At 34.2% G+C, this 20,865-nt stretch overlaps 1 protein-coding gene across 1 annotated transcript; it reads right to left on the bottom strand.

Moving 5' to 3' along the window:
- Positions 1-742: 742 nt before the first annotated feature.
- LOC129217295 (apolipoprotein D-like) lies at positions 743-20,116 on the bottom strand. Its single transcript, XM_054851570.1, has 4 exons — positions 19,869-20,116; positions 6,192-6,322; positions 2,462-2,547; positions 743-1,176 (listed from the first exon to the last, which is right to left on the bottom strand). The coding sequence occupies exons 1-4, from the start codon at positions 19,983-19,985 to the stop codon at positions 887-889; spliced, it is 624 nt and encodes a 207-aa protein (XP_054707545.1). The 5' UTR covers positions 19,986-20,116; the 3' UTR covers positions 743-886.
- Positions 20,117-20,865: the final 749 nt, after the last annotated feature.

Here is a 20,865-nt window from a genome sequence, read left to right as displayed (position 1 = left end):
TGCATAACGTTCCCACTCTTATGATTGAAATAAGATTGGTATGAAACCATGTCGGGAACACCAATTTATGTGTAACTGGAGAGAGCTCTACTTGTCTAAGTGATCCCGCTTTTTACCATTCAGCTGAGATATATAGCATAGTATATTCAGCAAAGTATACTTCCTTTTACAAAAAAGGAAGTATTGTATTCGCAAAAAAATTTTCACTCAAAAATCGACCTTAATTTCTATTTTACTCAACTCCGAATGAATGTTGAATTTTTTTTTCGACTCGACCACACGTGGTGCCTAAGAACGTATAGACACGCGAAATATCCATTTTGACGATTCCCGAGTTAATTACGAGTTTTTTCGTGACGTCTGTATGTGCGTATGTATGTCGCATAACTCAAGAACGGTATGTCCTAGAAAGTTGAAATTTGGTACGTAGACTCCTAGTGGAGTCTAGTTGTGCACTTCTCCTTTTGGTTGCATTCGGGTGATTCTAAAGGGGTCTTTTGCCCCTTTTGGGGGGGAAATCAGTGTTAATTTCGATGTAAACTCAAGTGGTGTTATAATTTGGCGGACACTAGGCGATATATCACCAGCATTTTGATCGCCAAGTTTTTTCGCCAATTTGGAGGCAAATTTGGCGATTTTAAATTTTTTTTAAAAAATCTGGTTTCAATTTGGTCCCTGTTGGTGATATTTAGAGATTAAACTATTGAATCACATTAAAAATGCCAATAATGGGGAAATGACATTAAATTGGAGTTAAAGGAAGTCATGTGATGCACACATCAGCTCGTTTAATAGTTGTTTAACAGCTCTGCTGCAGTACGATTACAGAATCAGTATCTCCACAATACATATAAATGCATCTCTAAGTACCACACTTTTGGTACATCTAAGGTGCATCTGCGACAATGTTGTTGGTGTTTCGGTCCGCATTTTCCGTTTCTGAAGAGCTGGACTCGCATCTGGATTGGTCGACATTATCCAAGGGATGGAAATCCACTTTCATGTCTTTGATGATGTCTCTAACTTTGGTGAGGAACTCTGAGTTGACTTTAGGCTCTCGTGACCAGACGTCTATGTTCTGGATGCTCCCGAAGAGAACTGGGTCACATCCCCAGATGACTGCGAAACTTTCGTAGTCTGTGTTGACTACGCCGAACGTACTCAGCGTGAAGTGAACTATAGGAAAATTAAGTGGTACTGCATTATTCTAAAATTCTTTATTTTTACTAATAATAATAAAATAGTAAGTGTGTCTGTCTAATTCACATGGGTTCATACGGTCAGTATTTTCGTAAACGCTGGGATAAGTTTCTTCTGACTTTTTATAGTGTGAAAATTTTTAACCTTTGTCCATTTTCCTTTCTTTGACCACATTCTTATTAACTTACTTGGTTTGGTTTTGTGGTTGAATTTTGTGATTGATTTTCAACTAACTTCACGATGAGCTAGAGACTTGAAATCTTGAACGAAGTTCAGAATCGGATGACAATGCATGAAAATGAGTTTAAAATGTTCCAGTGTTCGAAATTTCATAAAGCTATGAAATTGCGTAAAAAAGCTCTTTTCGTAATATTGCGTAAAATTGCGTAAAAAATATGAATAAACTACTGTATTGTTTCGCGTTTGGTATATTTTGAAAGCCCGTAAAGAAACTATCCCGTATGATATTAATTCGAAATGTGTATGAGGCAGTGAGAAGCAAAGTGATGTAAAGGCCAAAACTAAAAATTTGGATATAATCAGTACAAATGAAAAGATAAACTTTCTCTGTTTTAGGGTAAGAGATGGTATTAGTAGCTCTAGTGGATGTTGCTATATAACATGATTTGGGGGGAAGGGGGGGGGATTCAATGAAAACCTACCTAGAATCTGAACTTTAAACGCGTTTTACTCGAAACAGGAAAAACTCCACTTACATCCCTTTGCTTCTCACTGACGCATATGGAAATTAGAACGGTTGAAATAATAATTTTTAAATAATTATAGGCGAAATTATTTGAAGGTAATAGTTTATTCCAGGGTGCACTGCACACCCTTAGCTTGATGTGTTCAAGAACAAAGAAAGACGTTCAGTTAGTCATTCTGTGTTTTTCAAATTTTGGGAGGCTTCCGAGGCAACTTATTTGCAAGTTTATTAACTAAAACACATAATTGGAATAATGTTCGAATAAATTTTGTGCTTTGCTCTAAATTATTATTTGCATGTTTTGTGTGTGGATTTGTGTTATGTTTGATGACGATTGATATAAAGAATTAAGTATAAAGTATTTAAGTGACATTTTAATTAAGTGATTTTACTATAGTTTAAAAGAGCTGCAATACATATATATATCCCTCTTTCCCTTTTTTTAACTATCTTTTTGTTCATCACAGTGAAACATGGTCTGTTCAATTATTGAAATAAATATTTAGTACAATTACTAACTAATGGAGAACAATAATATTTTAGAAATATACATACCTAAATTCCTCTCCAGTCTAAAAATGCTTTGTGTATCATTTCTCAGAAAATTTAACTTTCTAGGTTTCAAGTACTGTGTATGATATCTGTAATAAAAATTAAGTAAGAATTAATGATCGAGTATGAACACGATTACGGCCTTTGGGCGATATTTAACACCCTAAAGTTTGTATCTCACCAGACTCGGATTTCAAAATAACGATCTAGACTTTTGAAATTTCAGCGTCAGTATAATTTATGGCAGTTTCCACTTTTTGCATATATACAGTAAATTCTCGAGCATCTAGCGCTTTATCCGTAGTGCAGACCATCCGCTGTCATTTACATTTTCAAGAAAAAAAAAGTTTCTTTCGGCGATTATTTACTGAATGTATATGAATGCGCCCATTTTAACTTAATAAGTAAATAAAATAATAGTTTAAAAAAACTAAAAAAACACGCTTTCGTAGCAAAATGAACTAAAAAGTGAAAAATAATCTTTGGATGATAGTAGTTGACCAATCACTTAAAATTTTAATGTAATACAAAAAAGCGTGGGGTGCTGTCTATTTACATTTTTGCTTGGACAACAAATGGAAGAAATTCAAGACAACTGATAAGAAGCCCCCCACGCTTTTTTATATTTCATTAAAATTAAGTGATTGGTCAACTACTATCATCCAAAGATTATTTTTCACTTTTTAGTTCATTTTGCTACGAACGCGTGTTTTTTTAGTTTTTTTTAAACTATTATTTTATTTTCTTCTTTTTAGTTTAACTTGTTTTACGAAAAAATATTCATTTCAACATTGTTCAAAATCTTTTATATTCATAAAATTTACCCAAAAAAAGCTAATCAATCTCAGTCATCGATGTATGTGTGCGGAAATCATATCTTCATTACTTTGAAAATTTGAGATGCATTTGAATAAAAGTTTTGTTCAACAATGATCTGATCAGCAATGAATTTCCAATTGAAGGTTCACCTAAATTTTGGCATGAAATTAGTTAAAAACAATTATATTTCATGTTCTAATTACCTTGGAACATTGGAACAAATTTTGTCTGATGCAGAAAAATTAAAGGTTTTTGTAGATATTTTTAAATAATTTTTGCGAGTATTTTTTAATGTATTTTTTTAAATTTTTGCTTTTTCTTATTGTTGTATTTATGCCAAAATATTGATTAAAATTGGAGGAAATTAACAATTAAAAGAGTTAATTAATTAATCTGATTATAGAATATTGCATTGTCATCGGGTCTGAGGTCGCGTGCCAAATTTCAAAAGAATCCGATCGCAGGAAGTGGGCGAAATTTGAGCTGCAAGATTCCGTTACAAGATACATACATACATACATGCATACATACATACATACAGGTGAAGCTAATAAAAGCGTGTTAAAAAATCAATTTTCAGACAATTATATTTCTTTCTTCTCTTTCCCTTCCAATAACATAAATCCATCCAAGGTCATCGAAACATGATTTTTTGATCCACTCTACTTGATGATTTTTATATCTACACTACTTGCACACGTAAACAAGTGACCAGACCAGTTTTGTTCGAAACAATTCCCTTTTCTTCTCACATGCGTTTTTAGTGTAGCCTAGCTTCATCGGTTTCAGTTAGTCTACATCGGACAACTTGCTCGAGTATGTGGTTAATCCGTTTCCAATGATGAGCAATCCTTGTTTAACTTTTTCATGCACTTGCTATCGTTGTTTAGCTATAGATGCTAGTGTTACTGATTTTTTTTTAAGCTATCGCCTACGCCAGCGTCCGTTTTTTTTCCGCGATTCCGTGCCACATTTCTGAAATCTACTAACAATAATTTAATTATAAGTTAATTTGAAACTTTTACATTTGTAAAAATTGAAGTATGCTCTACAATTATAGTCGTGCCCGCTTAATGGAATAGCCAATTTTCCATTTTTTTTTTTTTTTTCGAAAAATTATTCTAGTAAGCTGAATATTCCATTAAACGGGATTAAAATAATAGACAACAATGGTTTGGTACATTGAAAATGTATTACATTAAGCGAGATATTCTTTTAACCGATATTCTAATAAGCGGTCTTGACTGTATACGCAAAAATAGGAGACATTACATAATTGCTTTTCAAATCCAAAGTAGCAACTAGAAACTTCCCCCGATTTGAACCAGATATGAGGAACTTTCAGCCTGTAAATGGTAAATGAAGTTTTGTTTCGAAACATGACATTTGTGTGTAAGAACAAGCTGTAAGCAAAATCCGTAAATTTTATGAGTTATTAGTGGTACCCGCACGGCTTTGCCCGTAGTAGAAAATTAAAAGGTCATTTGGTTCGCCTGTATAGTTACAAACAATGGATGATGAATTTCTCGCCAATTTGCTGTATTCATTTGCTTGCCCATATTACGGTTTTACATTATGATAATTCTGTAATTTATTCGTCCATGTTGTGATTATTGCTCGGTAAAATTTTCTTAAAATTGGAATAGAAAAGAAAAAAAAATCGAATTTTCACAAAATCCCTTCGAGGTGACACCCTCATGCTACAAACTAATTTTGTACCAAAGTTCACGAAATCGGCCGAACGGTCTAGGCGCTATGCGCGTCACAGAGATCCTGATAGATATCCAGACAGACTTTCAGCTTTATTACTATTAGTAAAGATTTCTATTCTCATCTGCCTATTTTTTGTATCGCCAAGACATTGCTTTGTTGCAAAACATATGCATATGAAAATAGCCATTGCTTTTAACCGTTGTGTAATTCTCTTATGATTACCTTTAGGGTGATGTTATACAAATAAAATTTTGTAATGTTTTTATACAGTAACAAACTTGAAAAAGTTAAATATCGTGAAATGTTAGAAATGAGCTCATGACATCATCTTCCTTTTGTGTGTATTAACACTTTCGCATCAAAAAGATATTAAGGTGACTTTAGCGCCAGCATGTTGTTTTTTCTGGGTGAATACTACACTCGTAAAGAAACATCTTTTACAGAATTTATTGAGTAAGTGAATTAATTGAACAAAAAGCATATAAAATATTATCTACTGTATTTTTTTTTTTTTTAAGAAAGAAGAAAGCGGGCTATATACGAAGAAAAATTTTCCCTGAAAATACTTTGTACAATTTTCTAGAGATTGACAATGTGAGCTCTTCCCGCAGCGGAGTTATGTACAGATTTGGAACTGCAGACGCTTCCTCATGAAGACAATCTATGCAAGCGTTTGTTGGTCTTTTCAAAGCAAGTTCCACCTGAAATGCGAATAGTTTGAATTTTAACTCCTTGCATTGCAGCAGCCCATTGTTTTTTGGAGCACACTCAAATTTGCACCGAAGCTGATGCGTCGTACGTCGCCATTTTCCTACCTTGCGATATCTCTAGGGTTTCATACACAAATAAGATTTTTTCGGACCACCTATATTTCTCTGGATTGAATAAGTAATTTCTTATAACTCTAGATCACGTGTGCATTTTTTCATTCAAAATTTACATCTAATTGCATCAAAACTTTTAAATAGCACAGTCGAACTAAAGATAATCATTATAACCAAAGGTTTACATTATTATTATGTTTAAAAGTCGATCAAAGACAATTATTTGTGTTGTGCACACAGTTGTCCACGTAACTCCTAAAATGTTATTAGACTTTTAAAAACAAGAATCAGCCTTTTCCCCTTATTGTTACCTTGATTTCACCATTTTGATATTCATAAACAGCTAAATATATAACAGTAACTAAAAACAATCATACCCGAAATTTAGCCCAAAAGGTCGACTGGTTTCATTAACCATGACCTGATCTTCTGCATCTTTTTCAATGGAGATTTTAGTGCAAGTGGCCATTGGGTTGAACCTTTGAACGACATACCAGTTTCCTGTGAACTGAAATACGAAACAATTATAATTAGAAAAAAAGGGATTGTTTGGTCATTCAGAAGTTACTGTACTGGAAATATTTTTAACTGCTTTTATACTTCGTGAATATTTTTGAAATTAAAATTCATATTCGAGGTTCAAGTAAACAAGAAATTCGTAGACGGCAATAAAATATTTCTGCAATGATTAATTCAAAGCAAGTTCAATTTTCTGAAGAATATTTGATTAATCCCTTCTTTACACCAAAAAACTAATTGAATAAATAACAAAATGTCCGGTCCTTAGTAATTGTTGTGTTGTGATTTATAGTACATCCGAAAAACCAAGCCCGAGTACTATAAATATTAGAACAGCGGAATCAGAGTCGGACCGATATTGAGGTAAAGGATTCGGAGTCGGGAGTCGAAGTTAATAATAAGAATAATATTAATAACAATGTTAAGCGACAAAAGAAATTTCTTTTCTGGAATAATAATAATAATAATAATGACAATAATAACAATAACAATTTAATAACAATGATAAACGACAAAGGAAATTCCTTTTCTGAAATAATACTAATAACAATTACAATGTTAAGTGACAAAGGAAATTTATTTTCTGAAACAACAATAATAATAATAATAATAATAATAATAATAATAATAATAATAACAATGTTGAGCGAAAAGAAATTTCTTTTCTGAAATAATAATAATAATACTAATAACAATTTAATAACAATATTAAGCCACAAAGGGAATGTCTTTTCTGAAATAATAATAACAATAATAATAATCCATTGCGGCGATTCCCCAACTTTTTATGGTTTATTTATTTAGTTTCCAATTTAGAAACCAAAACTGGGAATTTAAAAAAAAAAGTAGAAGTGTCAAAATTTTTATTTTGACACTTCTACTTTTACCTTCATAATTATTTGTTTTACTTTGCATATCTGACTACCAAACATTGTTTAGCACGAGCAGTAACTTTTGGTTTATGTATTCATTGTTTAGATATTAGTAAATCAATTGTTTTACTTAAACAACACATACTGGCTTAATTGCTTAATGAAGTTATTACCAAGTATTTGTGAGACCTCAAAATACTTTCGGGTAAATAATGCAACTTCAATATATGTTTAAGTGCTTCTTGGGGGAAAGGTATTGTTATATAATTCACATCATAATCTTAAGAAAAATGTGAGTTAAGCTGTTAGGTTTGAATCAATCACCACTCATTTGCTCTCAATACCAGCCTTGGCAAAATTTTGTATCTTATTTTTCTCTTTTTTTCCTTTCATTTGTTTGCTGCCGCTAAAAATCCTATACGGCTTCTAGTTATTGATTTTTTTGCATCCTCCCACCCCCACTTTTCAATCTCAATCGCTACCTCTGATAGCAATAATAATTATTATAATAATGATAATAATAATAATTTGGAGAGAAAATTATGAGGAGTGTTTCTATTCATGAAAGCTTCACACCTAATGTTCTTTTTCGTGATCTAACTAAAATCAGGCAATCCCTTATATCTTCCTAGATATGTATCTTTACGAAAACCAAGTTTGGTAATTAGCCGTTTCTCTTTTTGACATAAAACATAATTTCAATTTTTCTCGTAAGTCAGACGATGCATCATAATTTATTAAATATTTAATAAGTATTCTTTTCAAGAATTTTGCATTTTTTAAACTGAAAACTGACAATAATATAAACCTGGCACGAAAAGAAAATCTTTACTAATAATAAAGCTGAAAGTCTCTCTGTCTGTCTGGATATCTGGATCTCTGTGACGCGCATAGCGCCTAGACCGTTCGGCCGATTTTTATGAAATTTGGTACAAAATTAGTTTGTAGCATGGGGGTGTGCACCTCGAAGCGATTTTTCGAAAATTCGACTTTGTTCTTTTTCTATTCCAATTTTAAGAACATTTTCTCGAGGAAAATTATCATAAGATGGACGAGAAAAATTATCAAGTTATCATAACGTGGAACCATGACATGGGCAAGCCAATTGGCGAGAAATTCACTATACATTATTTGTAAACATACAGGCGAACCAAAAGACTTTTTAATTTTCTACTACGGGCAAAGTCGTGCGGGTACCACTAGTTTAAAATAAGAGTGATAAGTAATAGGTTTCAGCTGTTGAATCTGTATCACAAACACTGCCAATATGGAACAGCTGATAGTGGAATACATGAGATACAACTAAAGGAGGCAATGGGGTGGTTTCCTTCAGTCAAAAGTACTACTTTTAGTCACTGAAATGGATAGAATGAGCAAAAAAATTACATGGACCCAAAAAATACTTTTATTTTCCAACAGTTTTTTTAAATTAATTTTTTTTTAAGTGTCCGATTTTTCAAACAAGGCGTAGTCTTTATGATGTCACAAATGATGCATTTTGGCGCATCTTTCTACCACGGTTCCACGTTATGATAATCAAGCAGCGAATTAAAATTGCGCTCTACGCTTACTATCAACCATATCGTTGCCAATACACGTGAGTAAAGATGCGAATTAAATATTTTGTTCTGTGAATGGCAACATTGAATGGCATTTCATCATTTGTGATGTCACACGACAGAAGTGTAAACAATAAAAGCGCAGAGATTTAAGTAATTTTTCAAAAATATTAAACTTAAATAAATTCTTTAAAAATGGTCAGATCCTATGTTTTTAAGCATGCTCTTTCAGAAAAAATGCTTTTAAAACTTTGGAAACGACCCCATTATGAGAAAAATTTACAATACTGCATTATCTTCCTGCATGAAAGAGAAATATTGGAATTTTACAATGGGGCCGTTTCCAAAACTTTAAAAGTATTTTTTTTTCTGAAAGAGCATGCTTAAAAACATAGGATTTGACCATTTTTTAAATAATTTGTTTAAGTTCAATATTTTTAAAAAATTACTTAAATCGATGCGCTTTCATTGTTTATGCTTCTATTCCTATTCCTATTCAGAGTCACAACTGACTACAACTGTATTTATGTCAAGGACTGCATACTAAGTGCCTTGCCGCCATTATTTTATATACCGATAGATGACAGCACCATCACCGGATCGAACAGTTAATGAGAATTTAGAACTAGTCCAGGAGCTAATAGCTGCCTGGTGCTAGCACCCTCAGAGGTATCGTTTCACTTGGAGGACATTGAGACCACGAGCATATTTAACGTCGCCGGGTCCCCTTTAATAATGACGGTGGGTCTTCGACCGTCGAGGTTCGAACTCAGGACCCTCCGGCCCCGAATCCGACACTCTACCGATCGGGCTACCACGGCCCCTGTTTATGCTTCTGCCGATGACATCACAAATGATGAAATGCCATTCCTTGTTACCATTCACAGAACAAAATATTTAATTCGCATCTTTACTCACATGTATTGGCAATGATATGATGGATAGCAAGCGTAGAGCGCAATTTTAATTCGCTTCATGATTATCATAACGTGGAAACGCGATAGAAAGATGCGCCAAAGAGCATCATTTGTTATGTCAACCAAACCACGCCTTGTTTGAAAAATCAGACATTTAAAATAATTAATTAAAAAATAAATGTTGGGAAAATAAAAGTATTTTCTGGGTCCATGTTTTTTTTTTTTTTTTTTTTTTTTTTGCTCATTCTATCAATTTCAGTAACAAAAAGTACTACTTTTGACTGAAGGACACAACCCCATTCAGCAAATGATTTTAACTATAAATCAGGAAGTCACTTTGAGAATTCAAAAGAAACTGAAAACATATTTCATGTTTAGTCATTGTGGATTGCTTTGAGCAAATTTTGACTGTTCTCAAATAAAGGAACTGACAAAGCTTTATTTAAAGCTACAAGGTTATTTCCCAACATTCAAGGACAAGATATATCTTTCAAAGCTCGCTCTATTTTCTTAAAAATCTTATTATCCAACTAAAAAACTGTTTAAAATTTTAAGCGAAGAACAGGAAAATTATTTTTGGGAAGAGAACATATAGTAATGATAATATGTATTTAAAAAATAGTACAGATGAAACCCGTTACAATGGGCTTCAAGGGACCGTAAGTTTTTGTTCGTTGTAACGGGGATTTCTCTGTAGTTGAAGTCAAGAAATTTGATGACAATCGGTGTTTAAAAAATAGTACAGATGAAACCCGTTACAATGGGCTTCAAGGGACCGTAAGTTTTTGTTCGTTGTAACGGGGATTTCTCTGTAGTTGAAGTCAAGAAATTTAATGACAATCGGTGTTTAAAAAATAGTACAGATGAAACCCGTTACAATGGGCTTCAAGGGACCGTAAATTTTTGTTCGTTGTAACGGGGATTTCTCTGTAGTTGAACTCAAGAAATTTAATGACAACTAAAACGGGACTATACATTTATTTTACTGAAATGAACTTTGTTGTATTGGTATCCGCTGTAATGAGATTTTACTACAGCTAAAATAATTATTCGTATAACCAACTGCAATTTTAAAATTGAAGCTGTAGATATTTTTTGTCAATTGCATGTTGTAATTTATTTGATTTTAAATCTGTGTTGTTTTTGTGAAGAGAGAACAAGTGGATTCAATTGAAGCCACTGTGTGAAATGAAGCCACCCAAATGAAGCTACTATGCGTTAAAGAAGAATTTCAAGCTTTTTCTAGTTTTAAGTATAACTTTAAAATGCATAATAAAACTGCATAAAAAGCAATCTGTGCAGTAAAAAGATAATAAATTCTGAAGCAACAAATACAATAAGATTATAGCAACAAAACTGAACGTCAGGTGAAATGTGTTATTAAATCAAACTAACTGCCAGAAAACAGCACCCATTGTAATCAGAGCTTATTTTCTAACAAAAGAAGCAAAACAGCTTTGTAGCCTTCAGAACTTATTATATTTCATAAAAAGCCTGAATAATGTATGATGCGTAAAAGTTCACATAGAGTTAAAAAGAAATGCAGGCGCCGAGTTAACGTGAGCTCCCATGCAAATTAAGAGCTTGTTGTAATAGGAATTGATAAATTAGAGAGCAGGAATTCGGCTACCGTGAGCTTCCATGAAAATTAGGAACTGATTGTAACAGGAATTGATAAATCAGAGAGCCGGAGCTGAACTACCGTGAGCTCCCATGCAAATTAGGAACTGATTGTGAGAGAAATTGATAAATTAGAGAGCAGGAGCTGAGCTACCGTGAGCTCCAATGCAAATCAAGATCTGATTGCAATAGGAATTGATAAATTATAGACGAATCGTTCAAAGAATACGTTCTTGAAGAATAAAAATGAACATTTTGCTTTTTGCAACGAACTTTTCAACAGCACTTATATATATAACTACGCTATTTTTTCTAACTTCCTGGTGCAAAGTAAAAGAAGTATTGTAATCACGAAAAAACTTCACTCAAATAATACCCTAAATTTCTATTTCACAAGTGAACGTATAGTTAGGGGGAAAGGAGGGCAACTGCACCCTCACTTTCAAAAGTAAAGGAGTTTTGCTCCTCCACTTCTCTAAGCTCAAAATTAATGATCGATTGAAAAATGATAAAATTCATCAATTCACTTGTTTAAAGAAAGGAAAACTGACTGAATAGGTGTGGTTTATATTTCTTTCATGTTATTATTTAATGGAAATTAAACTGGAGCTTTGAATTGAAAGGAGGGAGTTTGCTGTTGCCATCTAGCTACATATTTGAAGTCATGTCTCGATTTTTTTAGAGAAGATCATTTAATCAATAATGACGTTGAAGTTCAACTGCCCAATGGTTAATTTTAAAAGTCAGCTTTTGGGGCCCCGTTCTCCTAGCCTCCCCCGCACCTCCTTTACCCCCCCCCCAACTCCCCCACTTTTTTCTGGCGCACCAGGCACCTATGCTCCTGAAATTGTGTAAAATCTTTCTTTGCTATTTATGTCTTTTTTTATCCCGAAAGGGGACACGAGATTGCAGATGTTCGGGGTGAATCCACCTAGTAGCAAGTAAATAGCAGTAGTAAAATAAAATAAACTTTAATAACAATGGTAAATCTTAATATATAAAAATCAATGTCCTGAGATAACATATATATATATATATATATATATATATATATATATATATATCAACGCACAGCCGAAACCGCTGAAGCTTCAGATTTGAAATTTAGCAGGCATGTCCGCATGATTACGAAAGTAACCACTAAGAAAGGATTTTTCGAAATCTCAATTAGTTTGGGAGCAATTAATTAAAACCTCTTAATTTCTGCGATTCAAAACCTGTCATTGAATTCAAATCCCTTATTTTCGAAGGCTTTCCTCCATTCAAATCATTATTCAGTACTTCATCTCAACTTTTGGTCGATAGCGAACTATAAATTTGATATTGTTTTTGTTTCTCACGTGGTTCTTCGAGGCTTTTCTCAAGTCAAATCATAATGTTTTTGTCTACTGCTTTCATTTTTTCAAAACTAGAAACGAAGTTTTCAAGAACATCATCACAAGCGGACTATCCTTTTGAATTTAGAAGAGTGCAGTTTCCTGTTAAAGTTGCTTTGCAATAACAATTAATAAGTCACAAGGACAGACATTAAAAGTAGCAGGGACCGATTTAAGAGAAGACTTTTTTTCACACAGCCAATGTTATGTAGCTTGCTCCAAAGTCAGTTCATCAAGCAGCTTAATAATTTTAGCACCAGAAAAAAAAAACTAAAAATGTTGTATACAAAGAACTTTTTGCTTAAACATAGGTATATCAATAAAATGTGGATGTCCTGTGTTTGCAAAGATAATCAATACTTTAAAAGGATCGTTAATAACAGTTAAAGATCGGTTAAGGACAAAGGCATATATGTAAGGAGTCCAGGGGTCCCGGGACCCTCCCCAAATTAGAAAAAGTAATAGGTAATAAGTAATTATTATAGGGGATTTTCGAAACTAGGTGCACCAAGCACTTTTAACCCCTGCTAATTCCATTATCCGAGCAATGGGTACGGGAATGCTAGTAATACATATAACGATTAAAACAGAAAAATATCAACGTAAAGTAATTAATACGATAAAAAGGAAATGTGTTGGCCTGTCTATTTTATGAAGTGCTCCTTCCCCTCATTCAATTCTAAGTGAATCTGTCATCCACAACCACTGTAACCGATATACTTCGGATGACTAATCTTTTGGTAGGTCAGTGGTTGGTCGTGCTGGCGCGTGATCTACCGCTAACTAGTATTACAGTAGTTTCTTTAAAATCTCACCTACAATAGTATTTACAAAAATGCCTGTCGTTTGAAAAATATTTACTTGAATGTGATTGATAAAATGTAACTAACTTTTAGAGCCAATGTCGCAATAAAAATTGTACTTGAAGAAAAGTCATTCATCTTTCTAAGCGTCTAGTTCAGCTCGAATTATTTCAGGTTGTTTGTTTCCCGATTCAACAAATGTTTTCAAACTTTCTGTAACAAATTAAGAGAACGTTGTAGTATTCGTAAAAAATTGTTGCTCCATTCCGCGATTATTAGTTATTTGATAAACTGATGCACTAACTCATTATTTAATAAGTCCCGGGCTTGACAAACAGATGAAGCCACCTCCTAAATGGCTTAACCTTCCTACACCTAACATAGTAGTCGTAGCCTTCAAAAAAAAAAACTTGTCAAAATTTCGTGACAATATACCTTTTAGGTTAAAAATTATAGTGGTTTTACCGAAGCAGTTTCTGTTTGTTTATAAACGCAATGGACGAAAAGGAATTTCGTGTGTTGATTAAACGTGCTTTTTTAATGGGAAAGAATACTGTCAAAGCAAACAAATGGCTTGATGAGTGTTATTCGGCCCAGGCTCGCCATTTCGAAATTTTCCAGGGGGTGGCAAAGGGTATGTACTCGATGCAAATTTTCCCGAAAAACTGCCAAGACCAAGCACACACAGATGAAAATACATTAGTTCCCAAAATCGGGGAGGGGGGCAATTGACCCCTCTGAACCCCTTTAATGACGAACCTGATTCGAACTCTGCTCCATCAGCAATAACTATGACGAAGTGATATGCTGACTTAAAACGCGGTTAGTACACAGACTCAAATGACATTAAACGCTTAGGTACGCAAAATTCGGCTGTAATTCCAGAAAACAGCAAAAACGCTAAAATAAGAACTGTCTGACCACGGATTGTATGGAAATGCAAACATCCGGTTTACAGGTGAAAATGGGCTCATCTACTAGTTTTTAGGGATGTCAGCTTTTACAGATGTATTTTAGCCTTAAGCAGAGTCTCATTCAAATGAGCGGAACTCGGGCATCAAATATTTACTTTTTCCCCTCATTCAGATAGACTTGTCTTAACTGGATATTTGCCAATTCCATACAATCCGTGGTTAAACAGTACTTACTGTCACTTTTGATTGAAGTAAAACTAAAATTTATTTAAAATCATATGTAGTACATTCATACAATAATGCGTAAGACAATAATCTCTTAAAACGTTTAAAAGTTCTCTGGGCTCGGGCGTAAAAGTTCGATAGAGCCAGAAAATAATTAAGAAACTTTTTGTTACCACTGTTCTTGAAACTGATATTTTTGACTTTGGGTGGGGTTGCTCCAAAGTGGTGATATTCAAGCTACACCTAGTCGTAAAAACTGGCTCACTTGGTGAATTTATCATCTGTTCGCTAATTTTTGGCAACCTCGAGAAATAATGATGCTGGTAGCAATTATGTCAAGTATGTACACTAGTTTCGGTAGAGGCGAGAAACTTCTTTCCTCGTACGTGTTTGGAGCCAAAATGCTTCTTTAATTATGAACTTCTTGTGAAACTTCCATAGTGGGTTGTTAATGAATCCTGTATTTTTTAAATAGTTAGTATGATATGAGTTGTTAAACAACGAGTCTAATTTAAATTTCCTTCCGTATTAACATAGTAAAAGTAGTGAAAAAGCGCCAGTTGGATGCCGATCTGATTTTTTTTTTTAAATTCAGCTGCAAATAGTTTTTAAAATGGGGGAAAAAATCGGGTAAATTTGTTTTCCCAATCAAGGAATTTATCCAGGTTGTCAAACTTCGTTTTAATTTTTATTTTGAGACTTGTTATTCTCTTTTCGGATTTCCATGCTTTATAGTTAAAAACTCCATGTTTCTTAAAGTGCACAAATTTCAGGCTTAACCTTTTTAGATTTTTTACTCACGCTAAATATCATTCGAAAAGAAAACTAATAAATAGGAACACTTTCAAAGTTATACTATAATCAATGCATGAATCAAGAATCAAGAAATAAATTATCAATGAAGTAGGAAATGAGCACAATTTTAATATGTATTAAATAAAATGCACTGTAGTAGAATGTAATGCAAAAAAAAAAAGCATTTATGTTTTAGTTAACGAAATGAACATGAATAACATATTCTAAATGAATTCAATTTTACATCTTTGAATTAAGAAAATATATTTAGCATTTTTCTTTTGTCTATTTAAAAAAAAAAGTTTTTTCTTAAATGTTATGATTTTTAAACATTATGTTTTACTTTTTATGTAATAACTGCACAAATTTCTTGCTGATTTTATTTTTTGGCGATTGCTTCCTGTATTACGGTAGAACTTTTTAAATATTGCGATTTATTAGTTCTTTTTGTATGATATATCGTCTAAATAAAAGTTGAAAAAAAATGACTGAAATTTATGTAAAATTAGAGCTTTTAGAAACAGAGTAATCAAATATAAAGCATTTAATAAAAATCTAAATAACTAAATAAATGAAGGAATGCTTCAAAAATTTATGACAGTCAAATTCAATTTTTTTTTTTCAGATTTTATTTGTTTATTCATTTATTTATTTGATTTTAATGGCTGAAGAACCTCAATATGGTCCAGAGCTTGAGCCCGAAACTTTTTGGTGCTGAGTCAAATGCGTTGCTGTTACTCCACGAGTCGGGCTGTTTGGTTTCTGAAACAAGTTGATGCTGGTCAAAAAGAGCTGAACACTTCTTTTAAAGGATGATTAAGTTTTTTTTTTTTTTTTTTTTTGCAAAAGAAGTAAGTTTTATTACTAAAAAAGAGTGAAAAAATAAATATCCTCATTAAGAAAGCGATGTGATAAAGATTTAGAAAAAGAGAGAGAGAGAGAAGGAGGGTAAAACATTTTCAGTTTTCCAACCTGGTTTAGTTTTTCAGGACTAGGCTGTTAACGAAGAAATTTAGTTTTTTAATGGAAAAAGGAAAATATTATCTTCTAAAATGAGTTTAGTTCAAAAAATATACTCGCTGCCAAAAATTAAATACGGAAGGAAAAATGTTAATTTCCGGAAGTCAATCTAAATCGCCAACATTAGGGGTTCCGAATACGACCAGCTACTCAAACTCTTATTTTATGAGGGACAGACCAAGCCCGAGGAGAGGCTGTGTCAGCTTAGTCGGAAACTAGGGGCCTGGGCCTTGGGGAGGGGGGGAAGCGGCGACTCTGATACAAAAAAAAAATAAATAAATAAAGAAAAAGAAAAGGAGGGGGATTTTCCGAATAAGAGAAAATGTAAAGATTAAGTAAAATTCACTCTTTTGGTATTTACTGTTGTGACACTTAAAATAGAGTTAATTGTTTTCTAGTAAGCAGTTTTGATTTTTTTTCTTTTTTCCCCTATTTTTCTTTTCCCACCCTTTTTTTCTCTTCTTTTCCACCTTTCCTTTTCTTTTTTCTTCTTTTGCCCGGTGACATAACTGACAAGGGGCCCGCCTTGGCTGTCTGCGGTCCTGGGATAGACAAAAGGGTCGCGCATAAACCCAGCATTTTTTACAAGCCACAGTTTCGCCAGATCTTACAGCTGGCTCCCTTGAAGTTTTGTGAATTTTACATTTAAAAATAAGTTTCATTTTACTTTTCTCATATCAAGACGCTTTACCACCTGACCTCTATTGCTGTTACACCCCTAGCCTGCACCATTTATGGGGCTATGGGACCCCAAAAATGCATTCCCCAAACCTGTAAATCCGTCACTGATGAAGAAGCTGCAAGTAACTGCAGAGATAGAGTGAGCGATGAATTAACTGATTTTAGCTGAATTTTTGGAAGTGAGTATAGAACGAATTCTCACTTGCAAACAATGTGGCATTTTATTTAGAAATTATGGCAGAATTTTAATTTGTAAAACTGAGAGGTAGAGAATACTGACGATTAATTACGGAAAAGAAGAAGTCAACGTTCCCAAACGAGTTAACGGCGACATTAAATTAAAGGGAGAAAGAGAAAGATAGACGCTCTGTCTAATTGCCATTACAAATTCACAAAGAATATAATCCAATACAAATACAAATGTGACGACCAGCAACAGGCTCTTGGCCCAGCTAGGCTGGTCCTAGTCAATTTATTAGTCCCCAATGAAGATCAATGGCCCTCTTAAAGCTATCCGCCCGCTTGCTCGTTACCACCTCTTCCGGTAAGCTGTTCCAAGTGCCCACAACCCTACTAAAGTAGTAGTTTTTCCTTATTTCCAGGTCAGCCTGAGAATATAGGCCAAATTGTATTTTAAAGAAGTGATGACAAATTTAGCTTATAAAAGGAATATGTACTGAGTGAAGATAATGTCATGGGTCATTAAAAATGACTAATTTAGCTAATGAAGGCAATGAGAAAATATTTAGTTTCTAAAAAGAGACAGAAGAAGATTAATTATAAAAAGAGAAAGTGAATAAATTGAGTTTCTAAACACAAATTGGGAAGCAGTTGAATTTTTAGAAAGAATAAGAGAAGAAATTTGATTCAAAAAAAAAAAAAAGTTGCTAGAGAAGCTTTCTTTTAAAGAAACGTTTTTGCTGCTTCAGAAACGTGAAAATTTCGTTTTGGAGAAATAATTGATGATTTTAACTTTTCGAAAGGATGGAGTACACTCTATAACAAAAAAATCGACACACCAAGAAGGAGTGATCCGATTGAGACGCAAATTGGTGGATAGGAAGAGAATGTACAGAATAATAAATGATTAAATTCTCAGAATAATTGAATAATTTATGTCAGAGTTACAGTATCAAGTTCAATAAGGTATTGACCCGCCTCTAGCCTGGATACAAGCTAAAGCACGGCGTGGCAAACATTAATAAAACTCCTAGAGGGTGTCCTGCGGTATTTCCGACCAAATTTGCTCTAATCATCTGACGAGGTTATCAACATTCCTTGCAAAATGCAATCGCCATCCCATCATATCCCAGACATGCTCGATGGGAGAGAGATCTGGTGATCTGGCAGGCCACGAGAGATGTTGACAAGCTTGCAGACAGTTCATAGCAGCACGTGCCGTATGTAATCTGGCATTGTCCTGCTGAAAACCAGCCGAGGGTACTGCAAAAGGAACGGCAGCAAAACAGGTCTTAGGATGTCGTCGACGTACCACTGTGCAGTAAGTGTACCTCTAATTACGACCAAAGGGGTCCAGTTATCAAAGGAAATGGCACCCCAGACCATAATGCCTTGTTGAGGGCCGTGTGGCGTGCAAAAGTGAAACCAGGATCCCCCATCTGCCCTCGGTGTCTCCAAACACGTCTTCGATGATCGTCATGACACAGTTGGAGGCGGCATTCGCCGCTAAAGACTATACGTCCCCAGTCGGCACCATTCCAACCTGATCGAGTCATGCACCACTGTAATCTGGCTCGACAGTGTGTAGGCGTCAGTGGCAGGTGGCGTAACGGTCGGCGCGAGCGTAGATTTCGTTATCCCAACCGTCTGTAAATGGTCATGATGGACACTGGTGTTTGAGTTTAATGTCTGATGGTTCATAGAGATGAAGAAAGCGCTGTGACAGCTGATCGGACAATTATCACGATCTGTTGTGACCCTAGGTAGACCGCTACCATCCTGACGCTGAACTCTGCTGTTTTCCACCCATCCTTGCCAGCATATTCGAATCGCCGCATCACTTCGACTCAAATGACGAGCAATTCTCCGATTTGACCAACCGGCCTCTTTCAATCCGATGATACAACCTCTTGTTGCTCGTAATGAGCACGAACCATGCGACGAGGCATTTTTAAGTTGTTGAAAGGTAATCTGAATCGCAATCAAACCGAAAGTTTTAACACCTGTTGAAGAACTGCTCCTTATATACATCTGCTAGATGCGCAGTTTCGATGCGCTGGAGATCAAACTATTCATTTACTGGACACCGAATTTTAATCATTTGCATATCTGGTCAAAACACTCATGCATACAAAATTTCAAAGCAATTGGATGATTGCTTCTTGGTGCGTCGATTTTTTTTGTTATAGATTGTATTTAGTATATAGGCTCATGTGAGATAATGGAATATTCAGTAGCTGAAAAGGATAATGACACTGTAAATTTCTAAAAAGAAATTGAATAAATTTTGCTCCCAGAGACCATGAAAACATTTAGTTATAAGAAAAATAAAATAACATATAATAACATTCAAAAGAACTATAAAGAAGTTCAGTTTCTATATATATATAAAAAAAAAGGCAAGAATATTTAGTTTCGTATAAGAGACGGCAAAAATATTTACCAAAGAAAAAATTATATTAAATTTAGAAGAAGAAATTCAGACCTAAGGAAAGTGTGTTAGATCATCATTTTTAGTGAATATATTTAATTCCTCTATTTTACTCACAAGATAGAAAACAAAAAAAAATTACCTGGTCAAAATCCAAAGACTTCATTACTACTACTCTAGGGCATGAGCCCATCTTATAAGAATTCCCACTACAGTAGGCCACAAGGGCCAAAAACAAAGTCGCGGCGAAGGAACGCATACTGTCGTTTGCAAATGTATTCTCACGACTGACATTCGTGATTGTTTCTGAGGGATGTAGTTCAGTCTAAGTAACCGCAACGTCACTGTCGCAATTCCGTTTATGCGTCATTGGCAGTAAAAAAAAAAAAGAAAAGAAAAGACGGAAAAGACTATGAATATAAGTCCAAGGGCGGGGCTGCAAATACTGATCATTTTCATCCGCCCAAGGTCCCTTTAACTGCTTCGAAAACTATAGTCGAGTCGACTGAAATGTTTCTTGATGTTTTATCACCAGTTTTGTGAGAAAGTGACGCTTCGAAAACAAATCAGCAATTAAGCAAACAAAAAGGAAGAAAGTAAAAGGAAGAAAAGTGCTATTTCAAGTATATTTCCGCTCTCGGAGTAACGACGCAGAACTGGTTTTGCAATTTTCGAAAAGGGGGGAGTAAAGTGGGTTGAACGTGGAGCAAGTTTCGTTTTATTGATTAAGGGAAATATGTTTGATTTTGTGATATAGGTCACACATTAAAAGTGTTTACAAGCGGTTGTGGCAAGATTCTTGGGAAAATTTCTAATGGTGCGTGGATAATGTCTTGTGTAGTCTGAATAAACGTTTTCTAGATTTTCTAGTCAAAATAAATGTTTTTTTTTCCCTCTCCTTTTTTGTGACCGCAAAGCTTTTTTTTTTTTTTTTGTACTGGCGGGAAGACATCAGCATCATTCATAGTTTTCAAGAAACGGATGTAATATGCAACCATCTCGTTATGCTGATGAGCTTGACCAGAGAAGGGTTTTAGGTAAAATTTGATACCAGTGCTGCCAATACAGGGCGCAACCACAGGTGAACATAAACTGCGTGTCACATTTGTATGCAAGGAAGAAACCGGTTGTCAGGATGA

This window comes from Uloborus diversus, chromosome 2 (assembly GCF_026930045.1).
Source record: "Uloborus diversus isolate 005 chromosome 2, Udiv.v.3.1, whole genome shotgun sequence".
Taxonomy (NCBI): Eukaryota; Metazoa; Arthropoda; class Arachnida; order Araneae; family Uloboridae; genus Uloborus; species Uloborus diversus.
Note: the sequence above shows the minus strand (reverse complement) of the source record. Positions and strands in the feature narration are given on the sequence as shown.